Source organism: Pygocentrus nattereri, chromosome 1, assembly GCF_015220715.1.
Source record: "Pygocentrus nattereri isolate fPygNat1 chromosome 1, fPygNat1.pri, whole genome shotgun sequence".
In the NCBI taxonomy this organism is placed as follows: Eukaryota; Metazoa; Chordata; class Actinopteri; order Characiformes; family Serrasalmidae; genus Pygocentrus; species Pygocentrus nattereri.
In genome coordinates this window covers 24,369,573-24,387,710 of record NC_051211.1, presented here as the reverse complement: position 1 = coordinate 24,387,710, position 18,138 = coordinate 24,369,573, and the positions used below count along the sequence as shown (strand labels likewise).

Genomic DNA, 18,138 nt, shown 5'->3' with positions numbered 1-18,138 from the left:
TTATTCTGGGAGGTCCCTTCACTTTTTAACACAACCAAAGTAAATCGGAAATATTTTTATTGTGCAAAATAGTCAGAACACAACTGAGCAATGTATAGATGAACTTATGTCAGTATTACTGTCTGACATTAGGCCCTCAGGCTCTGCAAAAACAGCGTTAAATGTCTCATGACTTTCTACAAATTGGCTCCTTATTCAGCAGCTTTTTTTCCCTTTTTTTTAATTTTCTGTTCCACCTTAAATGGAGCAGCAGTAAAATTCAGGTAGCTCTTTAGGTGACAGGAGAGCACTGTGGTTTGCATAATACTACAATTTAGCAGACAATTACAATAATGTTAATGTTTATTAGTGCAATTTTTTGCACTAATTTGTCTCGCACTCGTTAATATCCCAACAGGACTTAGTGACACTACAGGCCCAGCTGGCTGAGACAGTGCTGCTGCGGCAGAAACAAGAGGAAACCCTGCGAATGAGGGAGAGGGAACTAACTGCCCTGAAGGGGGCACTGAAGGATGAGGTGGCCTCCCACGACAGAGAAATGGAGGCTCTGAGAGAGCAATATAGCCGAGACATGGTGGCGCTTCAACAGAGCATGGCACATGTATCACAGGTACAGTTACACACCCACTCCACTGTCCAGTGTAATGGGCCCCAGTTATTAAACAGCAGTTCATACAACAGCCTGACTAAGTTCTTAAATAGTGTAAGGAACTGGAGCCAAGATGGTTGCAAGTGGGCTGAAAATTCTGATAAACATTATCAACCAAAATAATTTTAGATTTACATTTTCAATTTAGTTTTAGTTTCCAGTAGATTTATCATTGTCAGTTCTCCGTTATCAAACTTCTCAAATGCAGATGTAAAGTTCCAGTTCCGTCTGTGTTGCGATCATATAGTATTTGTGAGGTCGAATCCCACCAGTGCTGCTCCATTTTTATGCGTGGTATTGATGGGCCAACCAATATCTGTCAGCCCTTCCTCTCCACAAAAAAGCAGCAGTTTTTGCCTTTAATCAGCTGTGTTTGTTTTGATGTCATTACACAAGTGACACTGCAGAAGCTGCAAAGTGGAAGTGTGCAAGTCTAAGCATGCAGCACAATAAGCATTTACCAAAGCTTAAATAGTCCAGCTAATATCAGCCTGGACCACATATTTCAGTCAGACTAAGCCAAGGTAACTACAACCCCAATTCCTATGAAGTTGGGATGTTGTGTAGAACATAAATAAAAACAGAATATGATGATTTGCAAATCCATTTCAACCTATATCCAATTGAATACACTACAAAGACAAGATATTTAATGTTCAAACGGATAAACTTTTTTTTGTTTTTTGCAAATATTCACTCATTTTGAATTTGATGCCTGCAACACGTTCCAAAGAAGTTGGAACAGGGGCATGTTTACCACTGTGTTACATCACCTTTCCTTTTAACAACACTGAATAAGCATTTGGGAACTGAGGACTCTAATTGCTGAAGCTTTGTAAGCGGATTTCTTTCCCTTTCTTGTTTGACGTACAACTTCAGTTGCTCAACAGTCCGGGGTCTCCATTGTCGTATTGTGGGCTTCATAACACGCCACACATTTTCATTGGGAGACAGGTCTGGACTGCAGGCAGGCCAGTCTAGTACCTGCACTCTTTTACTACGAAGCCACGCTGTTGTAACATATGCAGAATGTGGCTTGGCATTTTCTTGCTGAAATAAGCAGGACGTCCCTGAAAAAGACGTTGCTTGGATGGCAGCATATGTTGCTCCAAAACCTGTATGTACCTTTCAGCATTAATGGTGCCTTCACAGATGTGCAAGTTACCATGCCATGGGCACTAACACACCCCCACACCATCAGAGATGCTGGCTTTTGAACTGTGCGCTGATAACAATCTGGACAGTCCTTTTCCTCTTTGGCCTGGAGGACATGACGTCCATGATTTCCACAAGCAATTTGAAATGTGGACTCGTCAGACCACAGGACACTTTTCCACTTTGCGTCAGTCCATCTCAGATGAGCTCGGGCCCAGAGAAGCCGGCGGTGTTTCTGGGAGTTGTTGATTCCTGGCTTTCGCTTTGCATGGCAGAGTTTTAACTTGCACTTGTAGATGGAGCGACGAACTGAGTTCACTGACAGTGGTTTTCTGAAGTGTTCCTGAGCCCATGTGGTAATATCTGTTACAGAATGATGTCGGTTTTTAATGCAGTGCCGCCTGAGGGATCAAAGGTCACGGGCATTCAATGTTGATTTTCTGCCTTGCCGCTTACTTGCAGAGATTTCTCCAGATTCTCTGAATCTTTTGATGATATTTTGGACTGTAGATGATGAAATCCCTAAACTCCTTGCAATTGCACATTGAGAAGCGTTGTTCTTAAACTGTTGGACTATTTGCTCATGCAGTTGTTCACAAAGTGGTGAACCTCGCCCCATCCTTGCTTCTGAACGAATGAGCTTTTCAGGGATGCTCCCTTTATACCCAATCATGACACTCGCCTGTTTTCAATTAACCTGTTCTCCTGTGGAATGTTCCAAACAGGCGTTTTTTGAGTATTCCTCAACTTTTCCTGTCTTTTATTGCCCCTGTCCCAACTTCTTTGGAAGTGTTGCAGGCATCAAATTCAAAATGAGTGAATATTTCCAAAAAACAATAAAGTTTATCTGTTTGAACATAAATATCTTGTCTTTGTAGTGTATTCAATTGAATATCGGTTGAAAAGGATTTGCAAATCATCGTATTCTGTTTTTATTTGTTTTACACAACGTCCCAACTTCATTGGAATTGGGGTTGTAAGACCTTAGTCAGACTTTGAGACTTAGCTCGTGCTGTTTACATGATGATGTCTTGGTTTGATTAGCAGTCTTAATCAAACTAATACTGAATTATTGGTGTGTATGTAAACATAGTTAGTGATCATTTTCAATATACTTGTTTCCAGCTTATTAGGTAGACCTACCCTACCTACCATACTTACTCAAACCTTGCAGCTACACTCATTGACCATTTTATCAGCTACATCTACCAATATAGGTGCACTTTATGTGATTTTGTTTACTGACTGTAACCCATATGTTGCTACACAGTTTGTCAGCCATTCTTTAACTTTTACAGTGTTGATGCATGTTCACATGAGATCTGATCTGATTATCTTACAGTCAGTGGCTTAATTATTGCAGAAAGGTCCATGGGAATGACATCACATCTACAATTAGATCAGGAAACTGCTGGATTAGCAGTCAGTAGCAGTCAGTTATAGAGTGAGACTAGGAGTGAACAATCAAGAACCATTTCTAACGAAGGAGAGGGCCGAAACGTTACGAGGAACGTAACTTTCTTAGCATGAGTGTGTCCGATAAGGTATCTGGTAAGTATAATAATAATGTTTGTAAGTATGTATGTAATGTATATAATGTATATAAAAACCCACAGCACTGCTGCGCCTGATACACTCATACCAGAATGACATACACTACCATGTCGCGGCACAATGTCACTGCTGTACTGAGAATGATCCATTACTCAAATAATATCTGGTCAGCAGTGGCCCTGTGGTGGTTCTTTTCCATTCATGGACGGGATAGAGGGGAGCTGAGAAGCTGTGCAGCAACAGATGAGTCAGTAATTGTAAATCTATAAAGCTCACCTCATGGAAACTGTACCTGCTACCTGATAGCAGAATGGCCCAGTTGGGCCCAAGGTTGGGCTCATGTTTAGAGATCAAGGCAAGAGTTACTTGTATGTTTATTTGAATTTGCCTTTGTATGTACAAGACATCATAATACTTTGTTTGTTCCTCTTAGTCACAGCAGGAGATAGAGGAGGAGCGACAGAAGGTGAATGCCTCCATTCTGGCCCTGGAAGAAGAGCTGGACAGTTACAGAGAACAGGGTGACCACTGGAAGGAGCAGATGTCCTCAGTCAAACAAGAGTGAGCCCTAATGTTATAAAACATTCATACTTTATTATGAGACATGAAACATTATTTATTTATTATTACACATTATTATTGAACATTTATTTATTATATGTAAAACATTAAACAGCATTTTGAAATGGATATGAAGCTCCATTAGAGCCAAACAAGAACAAGCACCAGTGAAATACAAAGTTCACACTATATTAGGTGGATGCTGTGAATAAAACATTCTTCAAATTACATACATAACATGAGAAATGAATATGAGCGAATGTGTTGAGATTTTATTACCTTTGAGGTTAAACTCCCTGTGCAAATGTGTAATTTGCTGCAGTACAGTGACACATTTATATGGACACTACTACGCAAAAATCAGAGAACACTTTTCATTTAATTTCCAGTCAAAACGGCAATTAAGAACAAGATATTCATTTTTCTGAGGATGTTGCATGAGGAAGATGAAAGTCAAAGGGAAATAAGTTCAGAAAATTATTAAATATTACTGAGAAAATGAGACTCCCAACATCCACCAAAACTATCACCATCAGACAAACACTACTCAAAGCTTTCAGCTTTCAGCTTTGAGAGATGGGAGAAAAACAGGCTCCACTCTTGCTTCAGACCTGAAACAGTCCACTACTGTGAGAAGGCAACTCATTGCTGTGTGTCTGTAAACATGTGCAGCTGTTACTGAGACAAGGAGCCCACGTTGCAGTCATTGAATGTGTTTCGGATTACTTGGATTGTGAGAAGCAGAAAATGCAACAAACTTCTAAGACTGAACTTGTTGTTGAGGGTACTGTGTCATGTTCTGGTCTGCATATTTCCCTAATGCTGAAACAAATCATTTGAAATGAATAGTTGTTTTGATTGGAAATGAATGAGGGGTGGTCTGTAACATTTGCACAGTACTGTATAAGTCAAGACCTTATTGCATTGTAAAACGGAGCAGTACATTTATGTTAAGCCAAAGGGCAACTTGGTGTTTATCAAAGGTGTCACAGATATTTTACTTATGGTGTTATCAAATGCAAACATACTTACAGGCAAGGCTCTTCTAACGTATCACTCACTATAATAGCGCTCTGAAAAGGCCCAGTCCAAGGTCCACTCTATCTTCCAGGCAAAAGGCCCAAATCACCTACTGAAACTTTTTTTTTCAGTGTTATTATTCACTTCAGTTACATGCCGCAAACTGTCATACAGTAGGTTTCAGTTTGTGGATGTACATATTTGAAGTCTGCCCTGTTTACTTTGTCTAATCAAACTTGTCTGTAATTTTCACACATTGTGCTGCAGCTCTTGGAGAATAATTCTAATGGACCCTTTTCACACAGAGCCGTTCTTCCTTCTGGTCAAGTGTTGGCAAAACTCCCTTTCACTCCATACTACTGCAGAAATACCAGCCATTATTTAGTTTTTGTAAATTGCATCGTGACAAATAGTGAGAATAAGAAGTTGATTCAAGGGAGTCAAAGCACTGATTTAACTTTAATGATTTTTCTGATTTAATGTGTGGGCTAGCCCTGTTTACTGCTGCTGCAGTAAAAGCACTTTCTCTGTCTGTGTACAACATGCCAGTGATTTTGTAATATTGAAGTTTTTTTTTTTTAAATATAAATTTATGTATTGTGTGAATTGTATGGCCTTAGTCTTTATGTATCTAGCTATGCTAGCTAGATGCCATTGCAGTGTACTATTTCTTCATGATGTCGTTTAATGAGAGGGCAGTTTCTCAGACCCAGAATAGACATTAAAGTTCTCACTCACTCACTCTACTGGGAGTGGCAGGAGCCTAACCCAGCCCTCATTATGCAGAAAGCAGGAAACACCCTGAGCAGGTTGCCAATTAATTAAAGTTGTGTATGGTAAAACTTCATCATAAAATTAGCACAGCTTTGTTATTCATTAATTTCATCTTTCTACCATGAACAAAATTTCTTTTTTTTTTTTCTTTCATTTTATTCTTTCTAGTCATTGTAGTTTGATCAGTAGGGGTAGTGCCCTCGCTATTCGTCCTCAAACTTGTTTTATTGGCTTCCTACCATAAGTGCACTTGGCTGGCTCTTGATTTCACACACTGAAGCCGATATGTGGTTTGATATGTGCTTCTTATTTCCACATCATAGTTTCATGAATCAGACAATTAGAGTAGTTTGTACGTTATTAAAGACAGTCAGATCTGCGCTCTTTTTTACACAGCTGAAGTAAGCACTGCACATGTGTTATGTAAATTTTATGAAGTTGGAGTAGGCTTTGAAGTATACAATTTTCTCCGCTTAAGTTTGTATAAAATAGTGTTTTAAGCCATAGCTATTATCAAACCAAGAATAACAAATTGGCTGAATGTATAGCTGTACATCTTCCATTTGTTCGTTGCAAAGCTTTTTAGGTTTCAGAATGGCAACTAGCCTGTCTTTTTAAAGGAAAAGCTCTGATCAGGGGCTTTATAACAACAGAATGCACAAAACTAGCTTTTTGTTTCAGTTGTGTCAGAATTTGATGTGCGCTTGTTTTATGTGCTGTTTATTTTTCCATTTGTTGGTTGGTCTTTTTCTAACGCATGACTTCACTTCTGGTTTCTGTTTGCCAGGCAAGGTCATCACAGCGCATTTCAAAAGTGAGAGAGATCTGTGGATGGACTGAAGGGCCTGATTAATTAAAGAAACAACACGGAGCATTTTCCTTCTTACCTTCTAGTAATAGTGCTGTATATTGATGGTCATGTGGGTCACAGGCCAGCTTTTCCCCAGCTTCAATGCCTGAACCACCAATACATGTTGCTAAATATTCTACATTTTACTTTCATTTTTCATTGTTTGGAGGAAAATGCTTCTATATTGCTTCTTTAACAAAACTATTAACACAACCTTTGTTTGGTCCAGGGTGTTGTTTAAATTAGTTAAAGGTTGTGCTATTAGTTTTGCTTGTGAGTTTCATTATGGATTACGATAAATCTGACCCTTCTTACTACCCTACTTCTTACAGTCACACTGCTGTTTAGCAGTGTGGTTTTTACTCCTCACTTAATGCAAAAGTAAAAAAAAAATCATATGGAGTTACTAGATTAAAGTCAACAATCCAGACTTTGGAGAAATGCCTCATCTGTTTAAATCAAAGAACTTTAAATCAACATAACTGATCATTACTAACTATAAATCAAATTTGGTTAGATGAGATTTTTGCTAACAAAATTTACTCACAAAGAGCAATTACAAATGTGTATGACCTTTTAAAATTGTGCGTCATTATGTGATCTGTCATTTTGTGATCATATGCTTTATGATTTTGTCTTCATTTAGGCCATAAAAACTTGGGCACTTGCTTAGCCAGTAGCAGTATTATTTGAAACTACTGTGCTGTGTACGTCTCTACCCTTTGAGGAACTCCATAGTTGCATTTTATTTTATTTATCATCTTATTAAGTCATTGTAAAGTGATGGATTTGTTAAGCATGTGCCAAAATTTGTCTGGCCTTAAACTTTGAATCTGTGATTTTTGCATCTGTGATTGACTGGATATATTGGTATTTATGTGTATGTGTGTGATTTACTTGTGCATGTGTGGTTTAAAAGATCTTATTTTTTTTCCCCTTTGTTTTGTGTGCAGTATTTTGTGAGTGGATGTGAATGTTGGTGCAGTATTGGAGCGTATACTATAACATTTGAATATGTGCTTGTCTAGGCTGCTGCAGGCTCAGCAGGAGAAGAAAGAGCTTGAGGAGAAACTGCTGAGCATAAAGACACAGACGTGTGAAACAGATTCAAAGTCTTTAACTCAGGTATTGCTCACATTGAGGTACCTTCCTGGGGTTAGAAACATACATGAATATATACTCTGAAAACTGTAAAACTTCTATATTGTCAGTACCTAAAAGAACAACCACATGCTTAATTTCAAAGAGCAGCACTGCAGCACATTATGTGAAATACTTAATAATAATTGTTGTATTCCTAGTTTTTGAAAGCAGTTTTTAAATGTGACACTACCAGCACATTCGGTCTGTGTCAGTATATTGTGATACAGATTGTGTATCAAGAAAATTTCTTTAAGTATACTGATGCGCTATTTATCCTTCTCTCTTACCCTAATTGGTAGATACTTGAAAATAAAACCTTGTTGAAGGTAGATTCTATATATCAAATTGTTACAAACCAAGCAGAATGACTGCTTATCTCAGCTATGTGTTAATATCCTCATGTATTTTTACTTTATGTCCAGGAGTTGCAGCAATGTCGTGGTGAAATGGAACAGGCACGTTTAAAACTTGAGGAGAAAAAAGCTGAGCTGGTGAAGAAGGAGGAGGAACTCAGGTCAATGAAAAGAACCAGTGAAAACAAAGAACAGCAACTGAAGGCTGAGATTGAAAAACTGAAGGACCAGTCAAAGAAGGACAAGGAGGAACTTCCCAAAGTGCTTCAGAAGACACAAGAGGTTAATGGTTTTAAGAGTTGTTACTGAACCAACTACTGTTTTTGTTCTTGTTTGGGGTTTTTTTCTTCTTTTCATTTCTTCTTTAAGAAGGTTTTTACGTCTGTTCTTGTTAATTTGTATCCGTCTTCCTCATTTACTCTCTAACTTATATTAATCTTCCCTAGTCATCAGTCTTGGCTCAGAATGCTGTCACCACCAAAGAAAATGCTCTGGAACTTCAAGAAGCCAACACTCGCCTTAGAGAGAGACTGGCCCGTATGGTAATACATACATATAGCAGAAGCTACTAACCTAAAGACAAAAACACCACATATACATGATGGAGACCTACCAGTTACACAGTCCAATGACATCTGTCCAATATCCAGTTTGAGTATCAGGCAGATACCAGGAAAAATGCTGGAGTGGATGTTGGAGGAAAAATATGACTATGAATATGACTTAATTCTGTAAAGCCTGGTTTACACTGTGCAGTAATCGTCAACAGTAATGCTGACAAAAATCACAAATTATGATTTGTGCTTTTGACCCTGCCTCTGTGACCAAAGGCAGTCTGCACTAATATAAAAATAGCCACATAGTGTGACCATGGCAACACCCCAGAACATAGAAGTTTCTATGCAATCAAAATGCACGATGCCTGTAACACCCTAGCAGACACAAATTTTTATCTCTTTTAAATCTTTTTTTTTTTGTTGCTCGAAACTTGTATCTGGACTATAATTTGCTCATTAGACAGAAAAATTGGCCTACTGACCTTAAGTTCAGCAATGAGCATTCTTTTTAGCGTTCTTTCCCCCAGCCAGGAACAGCTTCAGCTTCTCCTTATAGCCATTTTATCATTTTAAGTTTAATTTTAAGCAAGAAAGAAAGAGTATGCAGAAAGCTGTCTTTCTATTGCATTGTAAGTCTACAGCTTAAAAACCTTTATTATATAATTTGATGTGCAGCAGAACTGAATTTGCTGTCTGACATGGTGTTTGACCAAGATTTTATTTGCTGCATCTTGTGCGGTGTGGCATGCAGTAAACATATAAGACTGCCATAATGTGCAGTGTAGAACAGGCTTAACAATTATAAGATATCACAGAATTGCTCATAACATAAAGTAACGTAAATTGTTATTTTATGATAACAGGCAAATTAAAAAAAAAAAAATTGAAGTAGTAAAATTTTTTAAAAAGCATCATTCTAAGCAAAAATATTTCTGATCGGTTTTGGTGTATCAGTATTTTTATAGTGACAGTGTTAGTTTGCCACCTTTAAAATTGTGTTGTTTTTTTCTTGTACAGTCACGGCTGCATGCCAGTGTTCCTGACAGCAGTAGTTTAGAAGCTGTTGAGGAGGAAAACCGGCGACTGCGGACACAATTGGAAGAAGCACGACGTGAAGCTTCCCGACTGGGGCAGGAGAAAGAAGAGCTTAGTCGACGGTTGGAGGAGAGGGAGAGGGAGAGGGAAGCCCTGCGTCGGGGGAAATCTGACTTGGAGGAGCAGAAGAGGCTGCTTGATCGATCACTGGAGAAGATGAACAAAGAGGTCTGTATGTGCTTGTGCTTGTAATTCTAGATCTTGTAATTATAGTAAAATATTACAGAAGACATTTCTTTGCTTATAAGTTTTCAAGTGTACACAAAGTTTGTGTCTGTGTGTGGAATGTTTAAGTTGACCGTTTAATTTTACTAAATATCATTTTATAAGTAATATGGGCTGCAAAAAAATGTAAATAATAGAATGAAATCCTTTTGCTTTGAGTGCCTCTTTACCGTAATTATGATTATTAAGTGAATGAACATTCCATTTATTCACTATCAACACTCTAATAAGTCCTCCTAAACTTCAGCAATTATTTTGGTAATTTTGAACACAAAATGCTGACCCTTATATGTCTGGCAAACACTTGTGTACACGCAGTCATAACATTTTTATTAAAACACAAAGAAGCTTACTTCATTGCAGAAATATGGATAGTGACGATTCTTAATGCTACACATTCATGGTTTGGGACACATTTAAAACAATGAACTGCTCACCATGTGGCCATGAGGGACACGGATTTTGTTTCACTTTCTGCTCTAAAATGTAGGGGTTGTGGCTAAAATTAGTCTGCACCTCTGGACTAAAACTCCGTGTTTCAATAGTAACTTCACTATACTGGTATTGCAGAATACTACAATGTGCAAATGAAGCCTCTAACCAATCAAATTTTTCCCTGTGTTCTATTAGTATTGTGACTGATTATAAATGTTTATAAGGAAGTTTGGAATGACTGCATTCACATGATCCAACAAAGAAATCCAGCAGGCCAGTTTACAAATCTTGGAGGTTCACCAGTATGTTCTTGCAGTTGCAATTGCAATATGGTCTTTTTTCCGTATTGTGCAGCTAATAGTCACAGCAAGCCCTATTCTGTTTTACCTCTCAGATGGAGATGATGATGGGGGATTCCCGCCAGTCAGTGCAGATGCTACAGTCTCAGCTGGATGACTATAGGGATCGCTCTCGCAGAGAGCTGCAGGACACTCAGAGGCTGAGCAAGGACCGGCTGGCTGAGCTACAGCGGATGCAGAACAACCTCAAAACAACACAGGAAGAGGTGAGGAAGGCATAACTACTGTTAGTCCATCCTTCACCTTCAATGGATTCACGTACGATGTCCAAAATTCTGTAGACACCCGTTTGTCCAATATTTCTTCTGAAATCAAGGATATTAATAGTATTAATACTCATTAATACCCCTCTCTATAGGGAGCTCTCTACCCCTCTATAGCCCACTTTTGGCATTGGGCATGGTGACCTTCATGAGTGGCTGCTCCAGAGTGTCCCATACCATTGGCAGTGTTTATCTATAGAGCTTGCTTCTCATCACTGTAGATCTAGCCTGTTGTGTGTATGCTAAACCTATGAAAATGTTTAAGCAGCCTTTACTGTAATAACCTACCTGATGTCTTGTTCATCCTGTCCTAGAAGTAAAACAAGTTGAGAACTGTGTCTCAGTCTCCACTTCTGTAAGAAATTTCATTCTTTGGATGCCAAACAAATCTTGAGTTCTGTGTAAAGTGAATGAATGATGAATAATGTTACTACGTAGATCATATTAAGAGCAGGCCAACAATGAAGAATAAGGGGTGGAACAAGCAGCCATTTAAGGAGTTCACTGTTAGCTTAGCTGGCTAGTTAATGCAGCTGGTTACAGAAATGTTTGCTTGAAGAAACTCACATTTATAGTCAAACTACCAGCCTCCAGTCAGTGAAAAAACACCCTATTAACAATCTTCTGTTTTATTTTATTTTCCATTTATCCAGTGAAAAGAATCGCTTGATGTGATCACATGGTGCATTATTTGCAGTGTGATTTGCAGTTTCATGAAACTGGCGGTTGCAATTCTTTTGGCTTTGAGCGAGTTGTTGAGCGCTTTACATCAGGGTTGGCGGACTGCAGTCCTGGAGGGCCAGTGTCCAGCACGGTTTGATGATTTTCCTGCTCTTAAAACACAAACCTATCCTGGTAATTAGCTGATGAGTTAAAACAGTTGGGTTGGAGTAGAGAAAATCATTACAATGGGGCAGACTCTGGCGTTTCAAGACTGTGTTTTGCCCTTTCTGCTCAATATTTAGGCAGTTTAATTTTCTTGGAGGTTTCAGGCAGCTGAAGTTTCACTGTGTAAAGCTATTGTTATTGGAATTTTTATTTTACCACATATGGACAAGATGAATAACGGGCTCCATGTGTATGTGAAATCAGGTGTCACGTCTGAAGAAGGAGCTTCTAGTGTGTTCTGAGGAGAGAGACGCTGCTCAGTTGGATAAGGAGTTACTGAGTAGTCGTCTCAAGCACCTGGAGAGTGAGCTAGAAACGGAGAGGACCTCCCAGACAGACCGCAGCAGAGAGATACGGCTGCTAGAGGTGTGTTTGTAGAAATTCTCACTATCTCACTCTGTTTCCCGCTTATATTTTTACCCAGTTATACAGAAACAGTTCCTAATTTGGCAGTCAAATATAAAACATTTCAGTGGGGTTCAATTCCTCTGAACAGACTTGTGTGTTTCTTGTTAAAGCTTTATGGACAACATATTCTAAGGAATATTGATTTTATGATACTAATCTTAAAAGCTGAAATTTCAAAGTTTCTGAACAACTCGCTTGTTGAGATTTAAACAAAGTCATTCACAGTAATTAGATGTGATGCATTTGATTTGTAGAGGAGCTTACTTACTCACATTTCTTTACAGCGGTGATGATAGGAAACGGTGGTCTCAATGACTACAATGCAACTATGGCTATTTCTTTTGTATTCCAAAATGACCAGTGAACCTTCATGTATCTTCACGTATCTTCATGTGTCCAGTGTTTTTTATATATAATGTTGATGGTCCTGTAGTGGAAAATATACCTGTCCATCGTGAATGGATGTTAAATAATATGTTTCAGGCCAAAACCTTTGCTTATTTATTATAAAACAATGTTTTGGGGATTGGGCTGGGTATTCTTATCCATTTTATGTCATAGGTCGCTTTTAATGGCTTCAAATGCTCAAACAAACAGGTGTAAAACGCTTCAGGTGTCTGGTTCCTATCACCACCACTTTGAACAATTGTGACATTTTTTTTTGTACATTTTTCTAGAATAGAGTATTTCATATCAAAGAACTCTGAATGACTTTCTATAGATATTCTAAAACATGAGTGGAATTAATATGTGTGTTTCTGCCTGTAAAACATGAAGATTACAATGTGGAAACATTTCGACTGAGATTTTTTTTTCATACAACGCTGTTTGAGATAATATTAAGTAAAGTCAAAAGAAAAAAGTTAAGATTTCCCTTTTAAAGGGTTAGAAAGTTTCTCTTTCTTTATGAGGTTGATGGTAGCATTGAGGTGTAGGCATATAAATGCTTAGCTACACTAGTATATTGCTCAATAGAAAATCTCCATAATGGTAGTAATAGAGGTTTGCATGTGGACTCATGCTTATAGGACAAAGTGAAGACTTTGGAGATTGAGCTGGACGAGGAAAAGAGTGGAACAGAGCTATTGAATGACCGCATCACACGCACCAGAGAACAGGTTGCACATTTATTCAGTGCTAATTACATTGTAAATGAATCACAAGCCATTCCCTTATTCATACATTCCTTATGTTGTATGTCATATTTACTTACCCTTTGTTGGCTTATTACTAATTTTTAAATTTGTGTTCCTTTTAAGATGGAACAACTCCGCTCTGAGCTAATGCAAGAGCGTTCAGCCAGACATGATCTTGAAATGGACAAGAGTTCACTGGAACGACAGGTAAACAAACACATAAGCAGAGATCAGTTTTTATGACACCTAAAGCGAGAGATGGCTTCCCCTCAAAACTCTGCAAAGTTATTGTGGAAGGAGTGCATTCTTTTATAATGTTTTCTTCCATTTCTCCCTTTTCCTCAGGTTAAAGAGCTGAAGACTCGTATAACTGATATGGAAGGTCAGCCTCGACCATCTTCTGGAATGACGATGCTGGAGAACAAAATTCAGGAGATGGAGGACCGATTACGCAGTGAAGAAAGGTACATACTGTGCTTACACTTAGTATAATATTCAGTGTATCATTATTTTTATTTGTCTACTCTTTACCTTTTGAGCTCCTAGTGCCACATAAACTCATCTATACAATCTTAAAACCACTTGGCTGTGTCCTTTGAAAAAAGCTGCTCCGAAAAAGCTCTCACTGAAAAAGGAGCTAACAAGGTATGCAGAGAAAGAGACGGTGTGTACAGTCTACAGTTCAGCTAATAAAATGGACAATGAATGTAGAAACGAGCAGGTGGCTATAATGATATGGCTGATCAGTCTGTATAAATAGTATAAGATGGTGTATTACTGAGGAAAAAGCTTAAAGGCTGCTTTTAAATATGTTATAAGATGGGGTGCTAGTGATAAATTACACCCAAGACAAGACATCTTTAGTATTTGAAGTTTGCTTCTTTAGTTTCGCACTGAAGCGAAGTGGCTAAATGCTTGATGTAAATGTGAACTATAAATGGATCAGGGAGAAGAGCAGCATCCTAGCAGCCCAAAGGAGAATGGAGAGAAAACTGAAGGATGTTAATGCCACACTGGACCAAGAGAGAAACCAGCATGCTGAGCAGAGAGACCAGGTACGCACTGACACTCACACTGCAGTTACAAAATCACTTAGTATTCTGTTCACTTGGAAGGGGTCTGTGTGGAGACTTTCATGTCCAAATATGTCCTAATTGTTTGTTTGTCTGTTTCTCTTTTTAGCTTTCCTTGCGTGTGAAGGCTCTGAAGAGGCAGGTGGATGAGAGCGAGGGAGAGGTGGAGAGGTTGGAAGGGGTGAGGCGGAAGGCTCTGAGGGAGCTAGAGGAGCAGCGGGAGCTGAAGGAGGCGCTGCAGGCCAAAGTCAGCATGCTGGAAAACGAACTGAAGTCTGTACAATTTCTACAAACATTCCTCTCATAAATTCATATGACATTAGCCTTTAAGATACTGTTTGTGATTGTTTTGGATTGTATTACTTTAAACGCTCCACATCTGTCCCAGAGTCTTAGTATTAGTTTACTGCCGGCTGAAATAAAGCTATTCAAATGAACTATTTTGTTCCACTTGAAAAAGGTCCTTTGAAGAATGCTTTGTTTTAAAAGGTATTGATCACTGAAAAGTTCTTTGATGACTAGCATGATGTTTTTGAGTTTGCTATGCAAAGCTGAATGGATTAATGTGGTGCTGCATTCTAATGTGAATACGCATGCATAGTCTCTGTTTTTTTTTTTGTTTTTTTTTTTTAAATAAAACTGCTTTCCTCTTTGCTCTCTGTTATATTTGCCACTGTATATGTTTAATATTGCTTTTGACTGACTGTTTGTGGTTTGATGTTGCGTAAGCTTCAAGGAGGCTTTTAAATATGTGATAAGATGGGATGCCAGTGGAAAAATTATGCTCAGACCAGACACGTTTGGTAACTGAAGTTTGCTTCTTTAGTTTCGCACTGAAGCTACGAGACTAATGTAAAAGATTTTGGATGACAGACTTCCGTTACTTGTTAGCTACTTTAGCCTCAGACTTCTAACTATAGAAGCAAACTTCAGATACCAAACATGTCTTGACTGAGCAACTACTTTTGAATTGAGGAGGAAGTTGTCAAACAGTTCCTTTAACCTGTATGTAGTTGTATGCAATTTTTTTGCCACCCTAGTCAAATGACCGGTGTTGTTTGTTTTCTAAGTAAAAATAAGTTAACACATTCTCTTCAGAGAACACACTGCTGTACATTTAAATGCACTATTACTGTTTATTTGCTGAATTAAACATACTGGGGGAAAAAAAACATAAAATGTGGCCTGTGTAAAAGTTATGGCACAATTTGTATTTTATGTTTAATTTTTTAATGTTAAAATCAGCAAGTAAATGGAAAATTTCCATCAACCTTTGTAGAAAAATACCATATTTAAGTTTGCTGCCCTTTAAAACGTGTTAACTTATTGTCACTTAATTTGACCTGGGATGTTCAAACTTGTGCATGCAATTGAAATGCCTTTAGTAGACACTGTTTCTTTGAGCTAGATAAGTAGTAAGTGACTCTTGTGCTGTATGTGTTTTTGTCAGGAGGAAGGTTCAGCAGACGCGGCGTCCAGCTCTGGGGTCCAATTTGAGCTCGGAGGACGAGGATGGATATTTTGATGCCAACAGCATCACATCCATCCTGACAGAATCTCAGCTACAGACTACCAACTGCTAAAGTGAGAGGAACATATGAGGAGGTAGGGAGACAGAACAGAGAAAAAGTGAGAAAGGGTCACTCACTTCTTATTGAGTTGAAGGACAGTTGTTTATTTCTTGAGCAATGAAGAGAGAGTGTTGATAGAAGTCCTCAGGTTCCTAAATAAGATGCTACTGTGGCAAGTTTTCTGTCTGACCTTTAGACTTTAAGTAGTGTACCATTATTCAAATTGTATCACATGGACCATCTTCTTTTTGTTCCTTTTGAAGCTATGATTAATTTTGATATATTTAACATGTTAGATTTAATTCAGTGAAGAAGACACCTAGCATTGCACGTTAGGATTCCTATAATTTCTGTGCTTTTTGTGTAAAGCTACTATAAAAATGTTTCTGTTATTTTTTTTCCTGTTCATGCCTACTGAAATGTAAATTTCAGCTGAATAATATCAAACGAATGCCTTAATTCTGTAAGGGAAACTTGAGACCACTCAGATCCTAATGTAAGGACACTGAAGTGGTTTAAACATGAAACACTGAAGTGATCCCATGGTCCTTCAGAACTGAAAAATGAAGAGCTAAATGAAGTTCACCTGAGTTTAAATTGATTCAGGTTAAGCCTGTGAACGTTGTCACTTTCACTGTGTAAAAGCTGGAATTTTGATGCAGCTAGTTTGGCACAAGAATGCTGTAGTAAAAGTAGCCTTCAGTATTTGTTTATTGTGACTTGCTATGTGAAAAAACACTTTTTAACCATACAAATTTAATGTACATGGAGGAGCAGCTCTGCTGACAAGGAGAGGTTTCCTGTAATCTGTTCAGCTGTACAATTAAAGGTCATTTCTCCCTGGTCTAGTGTTATTTGATTGGTTTTACTTTTGACTGTGAACCTGGAAGAATGTCTGATTTCCTCAAGTATATGTGTCTGCAGCCTGGAGAACCAGTGGGCGTAACGAATGAGCGGAGACACTGTCAATCATTTCTTGCATCGGCCAATCATGTAACAGATGGACTGTCAATCAAAACTTGCACTGGTCAATCACAAGTGTGAATTACCTCTCTCCTATTTTATGCATCAGCCAATGGTTTGAAGGAAAGTGCAAGAAGGCGTCACATACTGTTCAGACACACGAGGTGGGAAGATAGTTTGAAGTTGCCTTAAATATCACCTCATTTCTTATTTCAGATCAATACTTTATTATAACTGTTGTTTTCACTTGTCGTGTGTGTGTAGATATATAGACAGACACACACATGCACAACATGTAATTCGTTACTGTACTTAATTAGTTTCTTCATGTATCTTTACTGAAGTATTTCTATTTTGGGTGATTTTTTTTTACTTTAACTCCACCACATTTCAAAGTCACATCTTATTTTTTACTCCCCTACACTGTGTGAAATCTGTCGTTCCTCTTGGTTTATGTGTGCAGGTGTTCATGCTTATACGTACATGCTTAGGTCTCTTTGGCAGGTAAAACAGGACGGAGTTCATGCAAACACTGACTGACCATCACACATAAAGGCATTAGTGAACTGATGGAACATGTTCTTCCTGACTTTGTGGGTAAAAACATGAACACAATATAGAAATATATGCACGCGTGCAGTTCTGACCGGCATGTGTCTTTTTCTGAGTTTATACAAACACTTTTTCCACTGAACTCTGCTTGTTCACAAAAAGTTATTCTATTGCCACTTGGTTCCTGATGGAAACTGTTTAACTTCAGTGTTTTGTGCTTATGATCATTTTAGGTCTCCGGTCTGCAGAATTTCTCCTTCTCACATCATTTAACTAGATTTCATTTTAATGTTTGGCCGCTTCTGCTGAGCGATGTCATCACTTAATCCGTTGTTCGCCCATAACTCAGCTAGAGGAGGCCGTTTAATACCTCCCTGTTTAAAAAGTCATAGAACCCATTAAAAGTGTCTGTTGGTTCCTGGTGGTTTTCAGTCGCTAATGGTGTTCTGTGTTGATATCACAGTGTAAGGGGCTGAGTCCATATACAGTTGTTCGTTTCTAATGGTCTCTAATGGCAGCCATCAAGCCAATTCCCGTTAGGAAGCAGAAACATC

General features: G+C 38.4%; 1 protein-coding gene across 2 annotated transcripts in view; it reads left to right on the top strand.

Moving 5' to 3' along the window:
* The window catches only part of cgnb (cingulin b), a 36,184-nt gene extending 19,271 nt beyond the window's left edge, over positions 1-16,913 (top strand). The window contains exons 7-21 of one of the 2 annotated variants that reach the window (XM_017708540.2): positions 398-610; positions 3,792-3,919; positions 6,501-6,527; positions 7,592-7,688; positions 8,129-8,341; positions 8,506-8,601; positions 9,634-9,879; positions 10,766-10,936; positions 12,086-12,247; positions 13,318-13,407; positions 13,549-13,632; positions 13,771-13,889; positions 14,372-14,480; positions 14,608-14,771; positions 15,949-16,913. In XM_017708540.2, the coding sequence (XP_017564029.2) occupies positions 398-610; positions 3,792-3,919; positions 6,501-6,527; positions 7,592-7,688; positions 8,129-8,341; positions 8,506-8,601; positions 9,634-9,879; positions 10,766-10,936; positions 12,086-12,247; positions 13,318-13,407; positions 13,549-13,632; positions 13,771-13,889; positions 14,372-14,480; positions 14,608-14,771; positions 15,949-16,081 (2,052 nt within the window). In that variant the 3' untranslated portion in view covers positions 16,082-16,913. The remainder of the gene's footprint in view (positions 1-397; positions 611-3,791; positions 3,920-6,500; positions 6,528-7,591; positions 7,689-8,128; positions 8,342-8,505; positions 8,602-9,633; positions 9,880-10,765; positions 10,937-12,085; positions 12,248-13,317; positions 13,408-13,548; positions 13,633-13,770; positions 13,890-14,371; positions 14,481-14,607; positions 14,772-15,948) is intronic. The other variant, XM_017708541.2, reaches the window with a different exon arrangement.
* The last annotated feature ends 1,225 nt before the right edge of the window (positions 16,914-18,138 follow it).